We start from the raw sequence: 18,068 nt of genomic DNA, 5'->3' as shown, positions 1-18,068 counted from the left end.
TGCTTATTTAATTCAGAGTTCATTGGCTATTTGGGCTTAGTATTTGGTTTCTCTTTTTGCCCTTTTCCTTCCTTGCTTTTTTTTTTTCCTTTTTTATTTCTTTACTTCTTTCTTTTATTATTATTTTTTCTCTACAAACATACTTAGGCTTATTTTTTCAATAATAGATACCTTGAAATTTTTCTGACTTCTTATTTTTTTCTTGCAAGTTTTTCTTTAGTTTTTTATAATTTTTTTTAAAAAAAATCATTTATTCTTTTATTACAAAAATATCAATTGCTTTTTTATTTTTTAAAATATTTTTAATTTCAATTTATTTTAAATCTTCAATCACTCAACTATAATTTATATAACCATTTAAATTATTCTTATCTTATTTTTTATACTAATTTAATATTTTGTTTAACTTATTTAACTATTTAATTATTATATTTATGCTAATTATTATTATTATTAAATAGTAAGCCTAGCTTTTTTGCTTTTTTTCTTAATTTTTTTCTTTCTTTTAATTTTCATTTTTAATTTTTTATTAAATTTATACTAATTGTTATTTTTTTTATTAAAATATTTTTAAATAATTTTTTTTTAATTTATACTATAACATTAAAACCAAAAGAGCCATTGTTCCTATAACCGTACCAAACTATTTTTCTATCTCAAAGCCCAATACTATTATTGACTTTTTACAATAATAATTTTTATTAGTATTATTTTGTTTCTATTATATGTTTGTTTTAATTTTATTTTTTTATTTTAATTTTTTAATTCATTTGACACTAATTATGATTGAAATTTGAAATCTCACAGTTTTAAATATTTTTAACCTTTTTTTCAATTTTTTATTAGGTGTTAGAAATCTCCTAATCATCAGTTGCCATTTTTTGTTAACAAATTTTCTTCTTTGTGCGATTCTCTCTCTCGATTCTTAAGGTAGAAATAGAGCATATAGTAGAAATAGAGCATAGAGGCAAGGCAGCGGTTATAGATTTTTGCCCAACTCTGTTGGAATGACACAGATATTATATAGTACAATTGAAATTCTATGGCAGCATTTGACGTAGAACGGCAAACCAATCATGTAAGGATGGCGCATGATGATTAGAACTATGCTAAAGTGCACTGTTGAGTGTTTAAAATTATTGTGATTTTTTCGATGTAATTTTTTTCTAAACTTTTTTTCATAAACCAAATCATTCTTAATGAATAAATAATACAAATTTATTAGAAAAAATAATGTAACAAATTTAATATTAGTGAAAATAAAACTTAGGACCCCAAAAATCTTATAGTCATAAATTTGCCATAAATTTTAATTAATAACTATTATCGGAGATGTTTAAAGATTAGATCAATCAAGTTAATTCAAAAAAAAATTTAATGCTATTAACCAAAAATAAATATATCAAATTCGACTTTTTGAGATCAATTTCTCTGTTGCAGTAATATTTTAAGTGTCGTTTTCCCGGCTAAATTGAGAAGAGTAAAATGATATTTCTGTATAAGAAAAGAGCAATAACAAAAAGGAGTACTGTGATAATATTTTGATGGAATAGAATCAATCTAATTACCAAACAAAAACAATAAAAAGCCATACATCTGAATGTAACTAAGGATATACTGCGCAATTTAACATACAAAATAATCTTGTATTGAAAATGTAAAATCCTTTTCAATCATAATGAAAAAAAGATATTGGGAATATACAACAAGAAAAAAAATGAAAAAAAAATCGGCTTCATTAAAAATGAGAGGATAAATAATAGAATTAAGAATATGAGGTTCTGAGATGAATTCGAGGTTCTGAGATGAATTCTTACTTATGATAACAATTAAGAATATGGGATCTTAAGATAATTTCTTACATATGATAAAATCAATTCATTAGTACACAACATCACTCAAAAGACAAAAATCCAAAAGCCAAATGAAATGCAAATGTGAATTGAAAGAGAAACCAAAAACATTTAAAACAAATAAAATAGATTTATTTATAATTTGGACTACAATCGAAAGCTGTCTATATATCTCCATTATAAAATAGAGGATCAGGTTCACGTAGTTTTACAATTTCTAAAAAAAAAAAAATCAACAGAACTATAATAGGATGACGAAATTTTGCAAGATATACAGGCATATTATGCTACTTCCATAAGTCTTCCACGTGATTCTGCCAACTTCCAAACAGCTAGCATTCCTCTTGCATCACCTGTGAGAAAAAGACTTCCAAGACCCGTTTGAATTGTTCTCACTTTGCTTTTTGAAAAAATTCTGCCCCTCTCTATGAATGTAAACAATGAAAAAGGATTATTTTTGTAAGGCAATGCCAAAATTGAAAAGATAAGTTCGCCGCAAGTCATTTAGTATGCACTTATGATGATAGGTAGTACATGTAAATAGTATTGTGATTGCAAGAGCAAAACAAAATTGGATTTGTTTTTGCATTATGCATCCCACAAAGAGCAATAGCACCCTGTTACAAAGAAACATTAATTTTATAATGAAAATTATTTCATTCCACCCTTATTTTGACAATTTTAATTAAATAATAAATAAAATAACAATGAAATGGGGTGTGAAATCAAATAACAAAGATCCATAAACAAATGACAACTACATTTTAACAAATGCTTCCACTTCATATATTAGAGCCAAACCAATTAACAAACAAAATCTTTTTAGCTTAGAGATGAAGATTAATTTGACTCAAATATTTAAAACTGGTACAATTTTTTAAAAAAATAAAGAATAGAACACAAAAATTACATCCATCAAGAGAGCAGAAATAAAAATTTGGGACTACATTCCATAGGACCATCCATAAGGTATCAAATAAACTTGATCAATCATGCCACAACAACTAATGTTCACAAAAATCCAATCGCGAGATCTAAGGGGAAAAAAAAAAAGTCTACTTAAAAATGCTCAAGAATGTACACTTAGAGGTTGGAGATAAATAACTTGTATGTTCCTCATTATGTGTATAGATCACCTCCAAGTTGCCCACTTCAGCAGCTGCTCACGCTTTTATTGTCTTGTAATGAACAAGTTAGTAGAGGCTGATCCCAGCAAATAAGAGATGTCACAACATCGTTATGACCACTCAGTGTATGAATACACTGTAAAGTGTTTAAGTCCCACACCTGAAAGAAAAATAACAAAATCAAAATTTGAACAGTGAGAGTGGAATCATATAAACAAATATATCCTTCTCATGCACATGAAGCGATGCAAGGAAAAATGATGAAAAAAAGAAAAAAGAAAAATTCAACTCGGATGCACTATTGATATAAAAATAAAATTTAGAAGTCAAATACAGAAGAAAACATGAAGAATTAATCTTACAAGAAATAAAATTTCTTCCACATATAACTCAGATGCACTATTGATATAAAAGTATACTCTTCAGATATAATACAAATGATATGCATGTGGGCTTCAAAAGTATTACAATGTATTGCACTAATCCGATTGATTGAGAGTGTTGAGTCACATGTTTAGCAAAGTGTAGGGCAATATCAAAACTATCTTGTATACAAAATCACAACACAAAGAATAAAATAGTAAGGTTACAAGCATTACCCTTATAGTATTGTCCATTGAACCAGAGCATAGCCTATTTTTTCCAATAGTTAAGCATATAACAGCAGTGGTGTGACCTTTCAAAGATGAGACCAGTTCAAAAGGCTTTGGGTTCTCAGTACTCTCTTTCCAAGCCAAAATGGCACCATCCTGCAAACACGAAAAAGAAAAAGGATTTGAATTCTTCTTTTTTTCAAATCATATTCATGGTGATGATAAAGAAAATCATGCAGAAGAAAGATTCACCGCATAACAATTGAATACATCGCCGTCAATGGGAGAGTAGATTCCAAAAACCATAGGTATGGGCACACTTAAAACTTGCGCTACATTAGTGCCTTACCCTTAAATTTAAAAACAATAAATAATAATAATGTGGCAAAAACCTAATGCATCAGCTCCAAAATTTACACAAAATCACGCATCAATAATTAGAAGTTTATTGTATCTACTAGCAAACATGTCAACAACTTAAAAAAATTATAGATGCAATTACCTGTGCCCCTGCAAAAAGCATATCAACAACATAAGCTACAGCCATAGCATAAACTTGCCCAATTGGCCCATCAAGATTAACTTCAGTAGCTGTCTCAATGTTCCATGCCTGCAAAATCACGTACAAAATGGCCCTAAGCTCATAAGCAGAAACTAACCAAGCTAGATGAAGCATTGCAAGTCAGATGAAAGCTAACCTTAACGCTATTTGGCAAACTTACAAATATCCAGGGTCCTTCACTGATTAAAGCCCAAATTTTATCACCAAGATTTATCACTATTATTGATTGATCAGTATCGCAATCCCAAACATGCACTGTTCGATCACTGCTACTCGGAGAAAAGCTTGTCCCATCTTGAAGGAAGTGCAATCCCAGAGACAGCCTAGCATACAAAAAATCAACAATGAAATTCAAACAATTATTCATAAGTTCACACATTAACTTATAAAACATGATAAGAATTATATTAAAGAAAACAGATATTGTATAAAACATGAATGAATTACTGGAAAGTCAAAGAAAAATTGAACAAAATGATCACCTATCTGTGTCCCTCCAGCTTTGTCAATGTCGAAAACCAATCCCCATTAAACCATGAATGCAAGAATTGGCACCTATCTCCTTTAACACATTTGCTGACATCCAGTTCTCGCATGCCTTTTTGAGCTCTCAACAATTTTATCTTCAGAAGCATTGCTTTCAACAACAATAACTGATGAATTAGAGGATGGTTTTATCTACTCTATATTCATTGCCTCAGTGCTAGAACTGGAGCTCTCACGTAGGGGTGAGCATTCGGTTCGAACCGAACCGAATTAAATTATAAAAATAGAATCGTAAATTTTAGAAATCGAACCGAACCGAAATGGATGAAAAATCGAATCGAACCGAACCGCTCTATTTCGGTTCGATTTAAAACAGATGGGTTTGATTTTTGATTATTTTTTAATTTAGACTTGATTTTCAAGTTAGTATAATTTTAACTTTGATTTGAACCTAATAACCATTAATCAATGAAATTAAACAATTAATATATATATATATATATATATATATATATATAATTAAATATAATTCATAAATTTTCCATAAAAATAAATTAATTCAAAAATCAATTCGATTCGATTTAGTTCAATTTGACTATGTAAATTACTATTCGATTCGATTCGATTTAATCAATTTTTTTCTCTTCAAAACCGAACAGAACCGAAATAACCAAAATTTTTATAATATAAAACAAAACCAAATCGATTGAGTTTTAAAACCGAACCAATTAAACCGAATTGACTCATTTTGATTTAATTTTTTAGTTTGAATCGAATTCTACTCAGCCCTACTCTCACAAGTGCATTTATATTCCGAACAACTACCTCCACTATTTAAAGCCAAAGAATTCCCAGGATTGGGGCGTTTCCTAGGTGTATCCTTAATAACCTGATTGGCGCTATTCTGAACAGTTTTAACTTCAGATCCATCACTCAATGCCAATGAATTTTTGAGGCCGTGGCTAGAGCAGTTTTGGGTTGCTCAGATGTTCTTCGGTAAACATTAGGAGGTGGCGATTCTCTGTGCATGAACCTACAGGGTTTCTATTACACTTTTCCATCATCCAGTAACGACAAATAACATTGTTGTGCGCAGGTTCTCCTCCAAGTCGTGAATGAATGGTCGCAATCTTCGCATTCATGCTAGAAAGACAAAACACAATAGTAGGATGAACAGACGATACCATACAACTGATATATCAATCAATATCCATATTCTCTGCCCAGTCTGTTTCCTCTTACACCACGTAAACGATGAATACTTAAACCCTAACGGGAGCCAGAGAAAGCATATTTTTTTTATTCGATTCCATTATATGAAAAACCATCAAAGAACAAAACCATAACTAGATATAAGCAAGAATCTGGATTTCCAATCGTCTCCAGTAAAGGCAATTGAAAATAAAAAGAAATCTAAAAAGAAAACCCTAAAAATCCACCAAGGACAAATAAATAAAATGGATTTGAGCATCATCGCGGCTGATTCCTTGGAGATCGTAGCTTGTGTGCAGTTAAGAATCAAACCTGTATGCAAAGAAAGAAGGGAGATGAAGTTTTTGAAGCCTCCTGTTGAAGTATTGGCGATCATGGCGGGAGAAAGCAAGAATTGGGAAACAGTGAATTGATATGCTTTCCGGATAATATAGTATCTTTTTCATTCCTCCACAAAGCCCAGTCTGCCTGCCCAAGCCCAGCTCACATTTGAAGAAAGGTTCTGCATCTGCTCTACGTTTTCTTCTCATCTTTCTCATCCGTCCAGCGCCTCATGCCCGATCCCGAATCTCACTCTCGCCCATCCGACCATCTAGCTCGTACTCTAGACGCCGACGCCGACTGGTCTTGCCTGCGCCTCCTTTATTGTGCCCGACAGACGTTGTTTCCTGCTCTCCTCTTCTTCTTGTCGATTCAAGGTGAGGCTATGGCTTTTTTCCCCCTCATTGTAGATTTTTAAATCTTGCCTCTTCATTCTCGTCTGAATCGTCTTCTCCAGCTCTCCTACCTGAGGTATTAAATTTCTTTTTATTTTTCAGCTTTTATAGCTCCCAAAACTGCTGCTTGTGTTGGTGTGCTTCGCTGCCATTGCCTCTTATGTTAAGCTGATAGAATTTTTGGAGCTAGAAATATCGTGAAGTTCCTACAGTTTTATGTGACTAATTCGAGAAGCAACTTCAGTTTTATTACAGTGGGGTTTTTAGCTTCTTATTCTGAAGCAGGAATTTCTCAATTTTCTTTTTTAATTTAAGCACTTGATTTGTTCAAATTAATTCGCTTACTCAAATGAATACTTTGTGGTTAATGGAATTAGTGATAAAATTCACTTAAGATTGGTTTCTTGTCAATTTTTATACTGAGAACTATCCCGATTGCACAGCCAGTGCACTACTTCTCCTCTCTTTCTCGTTCTGTTGCTCTGATCTCAAGTCCAAATACAAATTCAAACCCAAGTGTACTTGGGTGTATCTAACCCTAAGTTTCGGCTACAATATCTGCTGGTATTTCTTGTTGGTCTCATTTTGAAGGAAATTGAAGAATCATAGTCCAATGAAGATGTAAGTGCTTTCCTTACTACATTATTGGCTTTTTTTTTATTATTCATTTTCTTTTTATCTCTCCATTCTTTCTTGGATGAGTGAATTACAATTTTCAGGTAATAATGCAGAAAAACACCCAATGCTGGTGCACTTACCAATTTTGAAGTTCTCGACTTCCTGAAGGCAAGAGGCGCTTCAAAGGATTCCTCAAGGGTTATTGCTCCTGTAGCATCATCAGAATATAAGGTGTTTACATTTTTTAGTGAAAAAATTGAGTATATAAGATTTGAATGGATAAAAGAAGTCTAAAACTCTAATGGGTGTTAATTGCATTTGTTGTTTTTGTTGTAGGTTTATGATTATTTGGTGGAGACTCCTGCTTCCAGGCAAACGAGAGAGCAAATCTATGAATTTATGAAGAAGTGTAAGACATACAAACTTGCAAAAGCTGAGATCCTCAATATCATCAACATTGCACCTCGTGAATTAGTTGAAATTGACCCGGTAATTGCATTATTAATTCATCTTTCTCTTTCATTAATTCATTCATTCTATCTTTCTTTCTTTCCTTTGATTGTGTCCTTGTAGAAATCTTGGCTTAGGAGTGACAAATTTTATGCTATTTTTCTCAATTTGTGAATGTTCTTTTACTTCTCAATTATCAGGATAGCTTTAATTTTGGTATTTGCTTTATGTAAGTTGTGAAGGGATGCGTTGAAATAAATTTGTTTCTTAATCATTTGGACAGAAAAGGAATAGAAATCTGCTGTTAAATTTGGCTGAGAAATTTTTAAATGGTAAAATCAATATAATAAGAATTAGTAAATGGTAGAGTGTTGTGTCATGCATCTTGCATTAATTGCTTTTTCCATTTAAAAATAGAAAATTTGTTTATTTTGGGAATCGGTTGTTATGTGATTCATCTTCCATTGTTCTTGGGTTAGCCCTTTGAAAATAATTTATTGACATGGTCTGGTATTATCTTAGTGCCACATTGTCTTGTTCTGGAGATATGATAGGTCTGCCCTCAGTTCTATTGAATCTGAATAGGATGCACGCCGCAAAAAGATTGATGCTTCGGCTGTCCATTTTTTCATCAAAATGACGTGCTTTGGTTTAAGGTTGGAGCTAGAAATAACTAAGGCTTTAAGCTGAAAATGGTGGCAAACATTTTGTAAGTAGGGATATCAGTTCCCTTGTCTCTGTGTGTGTGTGTGTTATTCATTATTTTAATTACGCTTTATGGTAAAAGTACTGGTATAAACCACAAGTGGTCTCTTAACACCATCAAATTATGGAAATTGGTAAGGTAGAAATTTAATTTTTGGCTCATGAATGTGGGCAGTGATAACTAATCCTAGCCCTTATAAAATTGTTTTGCAATCAGTTTCGCATTTTACTGAAAAGAATTACTATGTTGTAATGCTTTTAATTAAATTTATTAAAAAGCTGAAAAGTAGTTTAGACGAGTCATATGGCGAGGGCATGGAATAAATTAAGAACACTTCAGTTTGAAAATTGTTAGTGCAGGACTCCTAATGAAATGTTTCAGCAATCTAGAATAAAAAAATGAACTTGATGTTTATCTTGGGAGTATGAATGTATTTTTATTGTCACCACAACATACTGTAATCCAATGATTTGACACTTTTGCTAATTTATAGCCAATGTCAATCTGAACCTAATCTAGCTATGAGGTCTGGATCCACACTAGGCTCAGATATAGTTGAAAATGGAGGTTGGTGAGGGAAAATGCCAATGTGGATATTTTAGAATATTGAGAAATTTAAGAATGGTGATGGAATAAACTTTCAAAATTAAGGTGTTCTTGTAATCTTTTCCACAAGTCCGTGCCATTGTTGAATTCCTAGGATAAGGTGACAGTGTAGTTACTATCTAAGCGGTGCTAATTAATGTTATAGAATGTTTCTTCTGCTTAGTTACGTGTTTTATGTAATATGCAGAGGATTAAACTGGATCTTTTAAGAATTAGGAGTCCAGAAATGACAACCCTATTGCACATCAAAATTAAAGAAATAGTGTATTCCCAATACCCTCTGCAAGAGAGCAAGTAAATAGGATTTTTGGCTGTTGAATTTGTTAAACCTTCAGTTATAAAACTCTACTAGCTCTCATGATTTCATTAAAACAGCTACTTTGCATATGTGAATAATATTTGATACTTCTTTTGGTATTGCACTCTACTTCCTACTTCATTAGAGCACATTATATGCTAGCATGTCACAGCTATATTTTCCAATATCAACTACTAGGGCCTTTCTTCCAAGATCTGTGTGTTCTATTTGATTTCCTTTGGCTTCTAGTTGGCGGAAATCCTAATTATATTGATATGAGATAATCCTTGTGGTGGTTGTAGCAAAAATAAGAATGTTGTTCCCAGAAGTAATTTATCCTTGTTATCACTTTAGTTTCTTTAATTTTTAATGACCTAGGTTAACAAATAACAAGCAGGAACACTTTGTCATTGCTTTCCGTTCGATAGCTAATATTCCTTACATCCCCCTCTCTCGCCTCATCCACTTTTCTGATTCAAGGAAATGTGTACTTCCAAAGATGCATTGGTGATTTTAGCTTCTTATTTTTGACAGATAATAGAGCACTCTGAAATGCGTTTGGGAGACCAGGTAGAAGAACTACTGGACTTGGTTAGAAATGTATTTCCGCTGCCTCCAGCTGATCTGACGTCTGAAGCAGGGATGGATAAGGATAGAGAAGAAACTGGGAATGAGGAGCAAAATGAGGATATGAATGAAACTTTAGCCGGAGAACAAATTGATGGGGATAGAAAATAAAGTGTTGACGGGGAACAAATGGAGACAAATTGCGGCCAAATGTTGGATTTTCCTCGTAGAAACCAATGAAATTCTAAACCATAATATATATATATATATATATATATATATATATATATATATATATATATATATGTAATTTATGGACATGGTCTGGTATTATCTTAGTGCCAAATTGTCTTGTTCTGGATATATGATAACTAGGGCTTTATGCTGTAAATGGTCGAAAATGTCCCTTGTGTGGGTGTGTGTTATTCATTATTTTAATTAAGTTTTATGGTAAAAGTGCTGGTATAAACCACAAGCGGTGGCGAGGTAGAAAGTTAATTTTAGGCCCATGAATATGGACAGTGATAATTTACTTTTCTTGTACAGATTTTCAATTTCAAGCAATCAGCTCCTTTTCAGTTAAGTGATTAGTTTACAGTTTCTTTAACAACTTGCATTTCAATGCAATCTTTACATTTTTTGCAATAAGCAACATTTATTTTTCAAGTAAAAATTTGCATTTTAATGCACAAGCAATCCTTCAATTTTCCTGCAATCAATTCCATTTTTCTCAAATTTCACAAATTGATTGATGAATTTATAGCAACTATCCTACATTAAAGTGCCACTTATGTAATTAACCTGTGAATTATGGAAGCTTCTGAAAGCAAGTATTTTAATATGTGAATTGAATTTGAGTTATAATGAGATTGTACTTGTAAATATTGAGATGTTCATAATCTGATGAGATTTCTGAGAAATCTGAATACTGTATTGAGATACATTATGTTTGAAAATTTTTGAGACTATTGAGTTTGAGTTGTTGAGTATATTGAGAATTATTTTTGGCAGATTCAGAAGAACTGTTAGTCCAAATTACGGTTGGCACTCTGTCGGATTTTTGTTAAAATTTTTGGACTTTTTAAATTGATTAGTTTTTGAATAGAAAACAAAAATAGCCTAAACCTGAGATAAAGTTTTTGAACAAATATATTAAGAACTGTAATGAAATAGATAACAAGTTACCTAAAATTTATTAAATACTCTTTTAAGTTACCTAAAATTTATTAAATACTCTTTCAAGTTACCTAAAATTGTCTAACCTGTGATAATAGATAACAAGTTACCTAAAATTTATTAAATACTCTTTCAACTAATAAGAAAGAAGTTGTTGGACAGTCACTTTTACAAGTAACTGTAGCTAGCATTCCTCAATTTGATAATGTAGGATTTAGTAGCTACTGCCAACTCAGGGTGGTGGCGAATCTTCTAATGATAGGCATTAGGGCCTGGAAAAGGCTATTCATTCGTAAGACCTGATAGCTAACTCTTCACCCAACCACCCACTGCTGCAAGAAACAAAAATAAAAGGCTAATTTTCTTCGTCTTTAGCTGCAAATATCTTCAATTTTCATTATTTTTTATAGGTCTAAAGTCCTATTCAGCTACTTTTCTAGTTAATTTCTCATGGGATTTACTACTACTAAACAAATAAAATGTGAAGTTCGAAGCCTGTAAATAGAAACCCAGAAATATACACTAGAAAGAAGCACCCTTTCAAAGAGTTTTCCTTCGTCGGCTCATGATTCGCTTAAATAAAAACCCCAAATCCAAATAAAAACTGAAAAATAGTTTAGACAAGTCATATGGCAAGGGCATGGAATAAATTGAGAACACTTCAGTTTGAAAATTGTTAGTGCAGGACTCCTAATGAAATGTATCAGCAATCTAGAACAAAAAAATGAAGTTGATATTTATCTTGGGAGTATGAACGTATTTTTATTGTCACCACAACATATTGTAATCCAATGATTTGACACTGTTTCTAATTAATATAGCCAATATCAATCTGAACCTATTCTAGCTGGGGGTGAGCATCCTGTTTAAGCTGAACCAACTGAATTAAATCATGAAAATCAAATAAAAATTTTTAAAAATTGAATCAAACCGAAATGGATAAAAAATCGAATCGAATCGAATCATTATATTTCGGTTTGATTTGATTCAAACTGATTAGTTTTGATTTTTTATTATTTTTTTATTTAGATTTGATTTTTAAGTTATTTAGTCTGATTTTGATCTTGATTTAAACCTAATAATTATTAATCAATGAAATTAAATAATTTATATATATATAATTACATATAATTCATAAATTCCCCATAAAATAAATCAAATAAAAAATCAATAAAAGTATTCGGTTCGGTTTAACTGATTTTTTTCTCTTCAAAACTGAACCAAACTGAAATAACTGAAATTTTTATAATGCAAAACCGAACCGAATTACCTAATTAAAGCGGTTCGGTTCGGTTTTGTGCCAAGCCAGTCCATGTTGTTGGGAAAACTCTGCACAAGTGATAATCATTGACATTTGAAGCATCATGGTTGTTCGAAAGTTTGCTATGTGGCTCCTTGGATATGTTGTCCCATCATATTTATCAAGGGGGGGCAACGTAAATTTGGTTGGAATTGTTTGGCCAGGATTGGTTCGGACAGCGAAGATTCATCTCCCATGCCAATTTCTTCTTCCTCGGCTTGTTTTTGGTATTTCTGTACTGCCCTTTCCAATCCCTAGTTTATTGGTGGGCGTTGTGATTCATCTGACTGCTCCTCTAGTTCGCTCGCCAAGTCTCGACCGTTCTTTTTTCCTGATTTGTTGTTTGTTGACTGGGCGACTTCCTATGTTTTTCCTTCTATTCCGGATGGGTTTACATTTATGATTCTTCCTATTTCTAGGGTAGGTGTTCCTAGTGGGGCACTGGTCCCTAGGATCATACCTTTGAGGAATGAAATTTGGGCCTCCATCTCCTGGATGCGCTGAAAAATATGATCTGGTGTCATTCCCTGGAAGGGGTTTTGCTGATCTGTGGCCATGTTGTGCGGTGGATTCTCATCGGATAGGATGCCAGGTGTGGTCATATTTTGGACCAAGGATGATGCTAGAAGATCTCCTCCCAATGCGAGGGTGACATAAATGATGCCTTTGTTTGGAATCCTTGAATCTATAGCCATCAAAGAGAAAAAAACAAAAAATTGCAGGAATGATTAGGTTTAAGAACTTTAAAGGCTATTGGAAGCAAAAAGAGAGGATGTCATAAAAAGGAGGTATTCTCGGATGTAGATGTTTTAGCTGGTGATTTGGGCTTCCCACAAACGGCACCATTAATGCTATCGGTAATCTTTTTGAGCTTGACCTAGACGACAACGTGGACTTACGATGGGAAAAAGTGATGAGGTGGATGGCCTTCTGGTGGGCCACTCCGATACTCAAGTCAGTGATCTAAATCTTTTCAGAGACATATTAAAGATTTCTTTTATAACAGAGAGTAATGAGGATAGTACGCGTACTTGGGTCTCCCTTTTGACCGGCATTTATAGGCTGTTAAAGAAAATAGTCGTTGCTCTGTTTAGGGAGGTGATCTTGGTTACATATTCATGGATCTTTGTGATATATACTTTTACTGGATTACATGCGGGATTATCGCTTGGTTCGTGAAATCTGGGTTGCATCCGTTACTAGGTGTTTGCTCGGTAAGGGTTTTGATCACCCAAAATAGTGAACAAAACTATTATTCGGTCATTTCTTGTTCGGCTCGTTGAGTCTCTGTTTAGGTTTGCCACATTGGAAATATTTCTTGCTTTGACTATCCACGCTGGAAATATCTTTGACTTTTTGACTTTATTCTAGGAGGGTAGTATAGGATATATAAAAATTTATGATATACATGAAAATATTTTATCTTTAAACTCTATTAGATAGCAAAAAAAAAAAAAACTCTTAATGTGTAATCATCATTTTAATATTTTAAAATAATCGTAAAATGTCTTGATTATTAAAATTTATTTTTTAAAATTATTTTTTTATTTACAATTCTTTAAAATTTTAAATATTAAAAATTTTATAGGGAGAGAGAGGATGAAATATATGACTCCATTAAATAAAAATTTTAAAAACTAATTGTACTTATTATTTATATATTTTGAAGGAATCAATGTTATTTAATAAAAAAATAATATAATGGAGTATAAATAAATTAAAAAAAATTGTAGATGTCAATTTTATAAAAATTTATTAAACATATGATGAAAAATTAAAAATAATCATATAATTCACATTGGCTATATTATAATAAAGCAAAAAAAAAAATATTTAGGTCAATAACTATAATTTAAAAGAAAATTAAAATTATCGTAGATATATACATAAGAATTTTCCAAGAGAGTTGGGGCCATGGCCCACTAGCCCCTCCTTCTCTCTGCCCCTATATATGGACGCGCAGTTGCATAGTTAATAATTAAATATTAGTAGTTGATAAATAATTATTAAAGCCAATGAAAATTTATTAATTAATAAGACATAATCAATGATCCCATTAAGTTGAAAGTTTAAGCTTTATTAATTATTTTTTTTACTAAGCGATCTATTGATGATATATCTTAACCCTAAAATGAAGAGTCTCTCATCATCTAAACTTTTTATTATATAAAAAATAAAAATTAAAATATTGAAAATAACATAATTTTTGTTTATTTTTAAAATGTAGAGAATGAATAAATCTTAAATTTTATTCTCTTTATCTATTTATTTTAAGATTAATTAGTTTTACAATTAGTTTTTAAACACAGGAAAAAGAATCATCCAGACTAATGCTAGTGATGACTATTAAGGTGCTAGTTTACTTGAAGAACTCGATGGAAAATTATAAATTTGTGGTCATTCAAGTGGACAATTCAAAGAGTCTGATCAATAATAAGAATTTATTTATATTGATTTTTTTATGGGAATTGATTTTAAACTTAAAACAAATCTAAGTTAAAATTGACTAGATTATACAAAAAATGATTTAATCAAGGCTGTTTATATTAGAATTACTTGATTATCCCTAAAAACTCTTTTTTTTTTTTTTTTTTAAACTGCATACTAAATACATTTACAATGCTCATTGGGGATCTGAACAGAGAATGAAACCATAACTCCCTCCGGTGAAAGAATCATAATCCCTAATTCCTTCTCTCCTTCTATCTTCTCTGTAAATATAATTTAAGGACGACAATGGATAAGGTATTTACATGTATTCATTCATTAAATCCTAACAAGATGACTTTTGGTAGTATATGATCGAGTTTAAAATTTGTGTCAGTTGGAGTTTTTTGTTAGTTGAATTTAAAAAATTAATTAAATATAAAAAATATTTTTTTATATATCATATTTTAAATAAATAGAATTTAAATATTTTATAAAAATATTAAATTAAAGGAAATTATTAAGTAAAATATATAAAATTAAATAGATTTAAAAGCAATAATAATTGATGTGTTGGATTTCATTTTTTAGTTGCCTAAAACTGGACGGGAAATGCATAAGAATTTTTTAGATGGTAAGATATTGGCCAGAATTACTAAAATGTCTATTGTTAGAAGCCCGATATTTATATGAGAATAATTTGTACAATACAACTAAGCAGATGCTAATTATAATATATATATATATATATATATATTTATAGTAAATAAAAATATCATAAAAAATTAAACTATAAAAATTTTTTATCAATTAAAAAATTATAATAAAAATTTCTATAATTAATATGAATATTACAATATTATAGTTTTAATTATTATACAAATTTATTATATAAATTATATAATTCAAAAAATAAAAAACAATTGATATTAAAATATTATACAAACTCTTACATAAAATTCATAAATTCAAAAGTAAAAAAAAAAATAAATATAAACACCAAATAGATAGATTATATGTTATAATTGCATAAGATTTAAAAAAAATAATCATTAAAATTAAAGAGACAAAAAATTAGAGATTTGTAAAACAATTAAGTAAATATATTAATTGTTAAGACCACTAATTTTATCTACTTTTATATAAATTTTTAATTTAAATAAAATAGAAGGAAAAAAAGCTAAATGAGTAGGAAGATAAATATATATATATATATATATATATATATATATATATATATATATATATATATATATATATATATATATATATATATATTTTAAAATCTCATCTAATCCTAGGTTATGTAATAGGAAATTATTAGGCTAGCCTAAATTTAATTTTCAAATAATAATTGCCAATCAAATTTTAATTTGTAGATTTTAAAGTTTGAGTAATTAATTTTTTATTGAATTTTTGTATTTATTTAATGAAAACCAAATAATTTTAATATTTTAAATCATAATATATAAACTATAAATTATTGGGTCAATAAAAGATTTGAAAGGTCAATTAACAAAAAATAAAACTTTACTGCACTTATTTATTTTTTTATAAATATCTTTGAAAGACTATTAAAAAATTTTAGAGAACAATTAATAAAAAATTAAAATTAATATACCTATTAAAAAATTTTAAAAACTATTTGAAGGGACCAATAATTAAATTAAACTAAATAAATTATTTTTTTTTAAATGCACATATAATATAAAAGAACAAGAGGACCAAATGAAAATTGTTATTAGTTAATGCAGCATAACCATTCATAAGAACTTCTAGAGAACCATCCCACAGTTACTCCATCTGCCTCGAATTTCAAGGCAATCCTATCTTCGATAAAATTATATGCATAAATGTTGGAATATGAGGTTATGAAAATTGCCTTATTACAACTTGCACCTTGTGTTTCTTTATAACACCCCAAATTTTTAAATTTATTATTTTGTGAGTAAATATTAATATTTCATTTTATTTAAATTTTAGGAAATTATTTGAAATTTTTCGGATTTTAGAAATCGGGTTCGATTTTTCGAAAATATAAAACTTTAATGATTTTTAAAAATTAATTTAAAGACCACGTGGTAAAACTAAAAATATATTTGGACTCTACGAATTTTTCTGAGTTTTCTAGAATTTTTTTCTAAAATTTTGAGCCTCGTTTTCGGCCCCAAGGCAGAGTAAAAATATAAAAATTTTTTATCCTGAATCGGACCGGCCGAATCAAACCGGACCGGATCGGACCGATCGAATCGGACCTGCATTTTCTTTTCTTCTTCCTTCCTTCCCGGTGCGTTCCCGTCTCTCTCCCCCTCTCTCTTGTTTTCTCTCTTCTCCCTCCTCCCCACGCCACGCAGCTGCCACCCAGCCCTACCCACCTCGCCGGCGCGCCACCCCAGTGCCTCCCCACGGCCGACCGGCGCTCCAAAAGGCCGGAAAATGCGCGCGAACTCCTCACCTGTGCGCGCGCGATGCCTCACCTTCCCGACCAAAATTCGGCCGATCCGGCTACCAATCGGACCGGGTCTTGTGTCAAACTTCATCTACACCTCGAAAGCTTTCCATAGACACCAAGAACACCAAAATCCATCGAGCGGTTTGCACAATTTTTATTTGGGAAGTTTTAGCCCATTTCAACTTTTGGGCTAGATTTCTCGCAAACCGTGAACCCCACGAGAAAATCGAGAGTACCAGAGCGCTCCACTCGTCGAGAGCTTCGCGGCAATATAAATTTCAAAATTTTTTGACACCGTTTTTTAGTGGTCCCACGAAACTTCGTAGTATTTTTTCGAGCACTAAATGAGCTTAGAAAATTCCGTAAAAATTTTGTACTAACCCCCGTGTTATGGGCTTCGTGTAGGTACCTTCAAATCGCAAAAATTCAACGGTCGCCCGGGTCTGTAAATATTCAACTGATGCATGCATGTGCTACCAAAAAAGTCTTGGAATTGGATCGAGATTTTAGCTACCCCACCGTTGTTAGACGTCCCGAGCGTGTCCCCGAAGTCAGAATCAGCATAGGTAAACCTGAACCTTACTTTTTCGTAATTTTCTAGTGCTTGAATTGGATAAAAAATTCATAAAATATTCATGGTAGCTCAGAAAATTATAATTCCTTTTGCATTAGCTTAGTAATGATGCTAAGGACCGCGGGGCAAAGTTTTAGAATTTTTAGAACTCATTTGGGTAGTTTTTTGCAAAATGGTTAAATTATGAGGACTAAACTATAATTTTACATATTGTGATTGATGACTATTTGGATGGGCCCAGGAGGGGCTGTGTGATGTGATTGAGTTATGGGTGTATGGTTTGTGGATATAGAAGTGCGTTTTAAGTCCTTTTGCAAGTTGGATAGATCCTAGGTATAGGGGAGA

General features: G+C 31.1%; 1 protein-coding gene and 1 pseudogene across 2 annotated transcripts; one reads left to right on the top strand and one right to left on the bottom strand.

Annotated features, from left to right (window-relative positions):
* Window positions 1–2,135: 2,135 nt before the first annotated feature.
* On the bottom strand, window positions 2,136–5,945 carry LOC110657948 (zinc finger CCCH domain-containing protein 48-like; annotated as a pseudogene).
* A 425-nt stretch (window positions 5,946–6,370) lies between these two features.
* Window positions 6,371–10,377, top strand: LOC110657855 (uncharacterized). Of its 2 annotated transcripts, none has more exons than XM_058142532.1 (5): window positions 6,371–6,531; window positions 6,993–7,170; window positions 7,281–7,398; window positions 7,504–7,656; window positions 9,762–10,377. In XM_058142532.1, the coding sequence occupies exons 2-5, from the start codon at window positions 7,163–7,165 to the stop codon at window positions 9,963–9,965; spliced, it is 483 nt and encodes a 160-aa protein (XP_057998515.1). In that variant the 5' UTR covers window positions 6,371–6,531; window positions 6,993–7,162; the 3' UTR covers window positions 9,966–10,377. The 2 variants fall into 2 exon arrangements, with proteins under 2 accessions (XP_057998515.1, XP_057998514.1); XM_058142531.1 differs by having other exon boundaries at window positions 6,376–6,531; window positions 6,652–7,170.
* The last annotated feature ends 7,691 nt before the right edge of the window (window positions 10,378–18,068 follow it).

The sequence above is a fragment of the Hevea brasiliensis genome, unplaced genomic scaffold, assembly GCF_030052815.1.
Source record: "Hevea brasiliensis isolate MT/VB/25A 57/8 unplaced genomic scaffold, ASM3005281v1 Scaf524, whole genome shotgun sequence".
NCBI lineage: Eukaryota > Viridiplantae > Streptophyta > Magnoliopsida > Malpighiales > Euphorbiaceae > Hevea > Hevea brasiliensis.
This window is presented reverse-complemented; position numbering and strand designations above follow the sequence as displayed.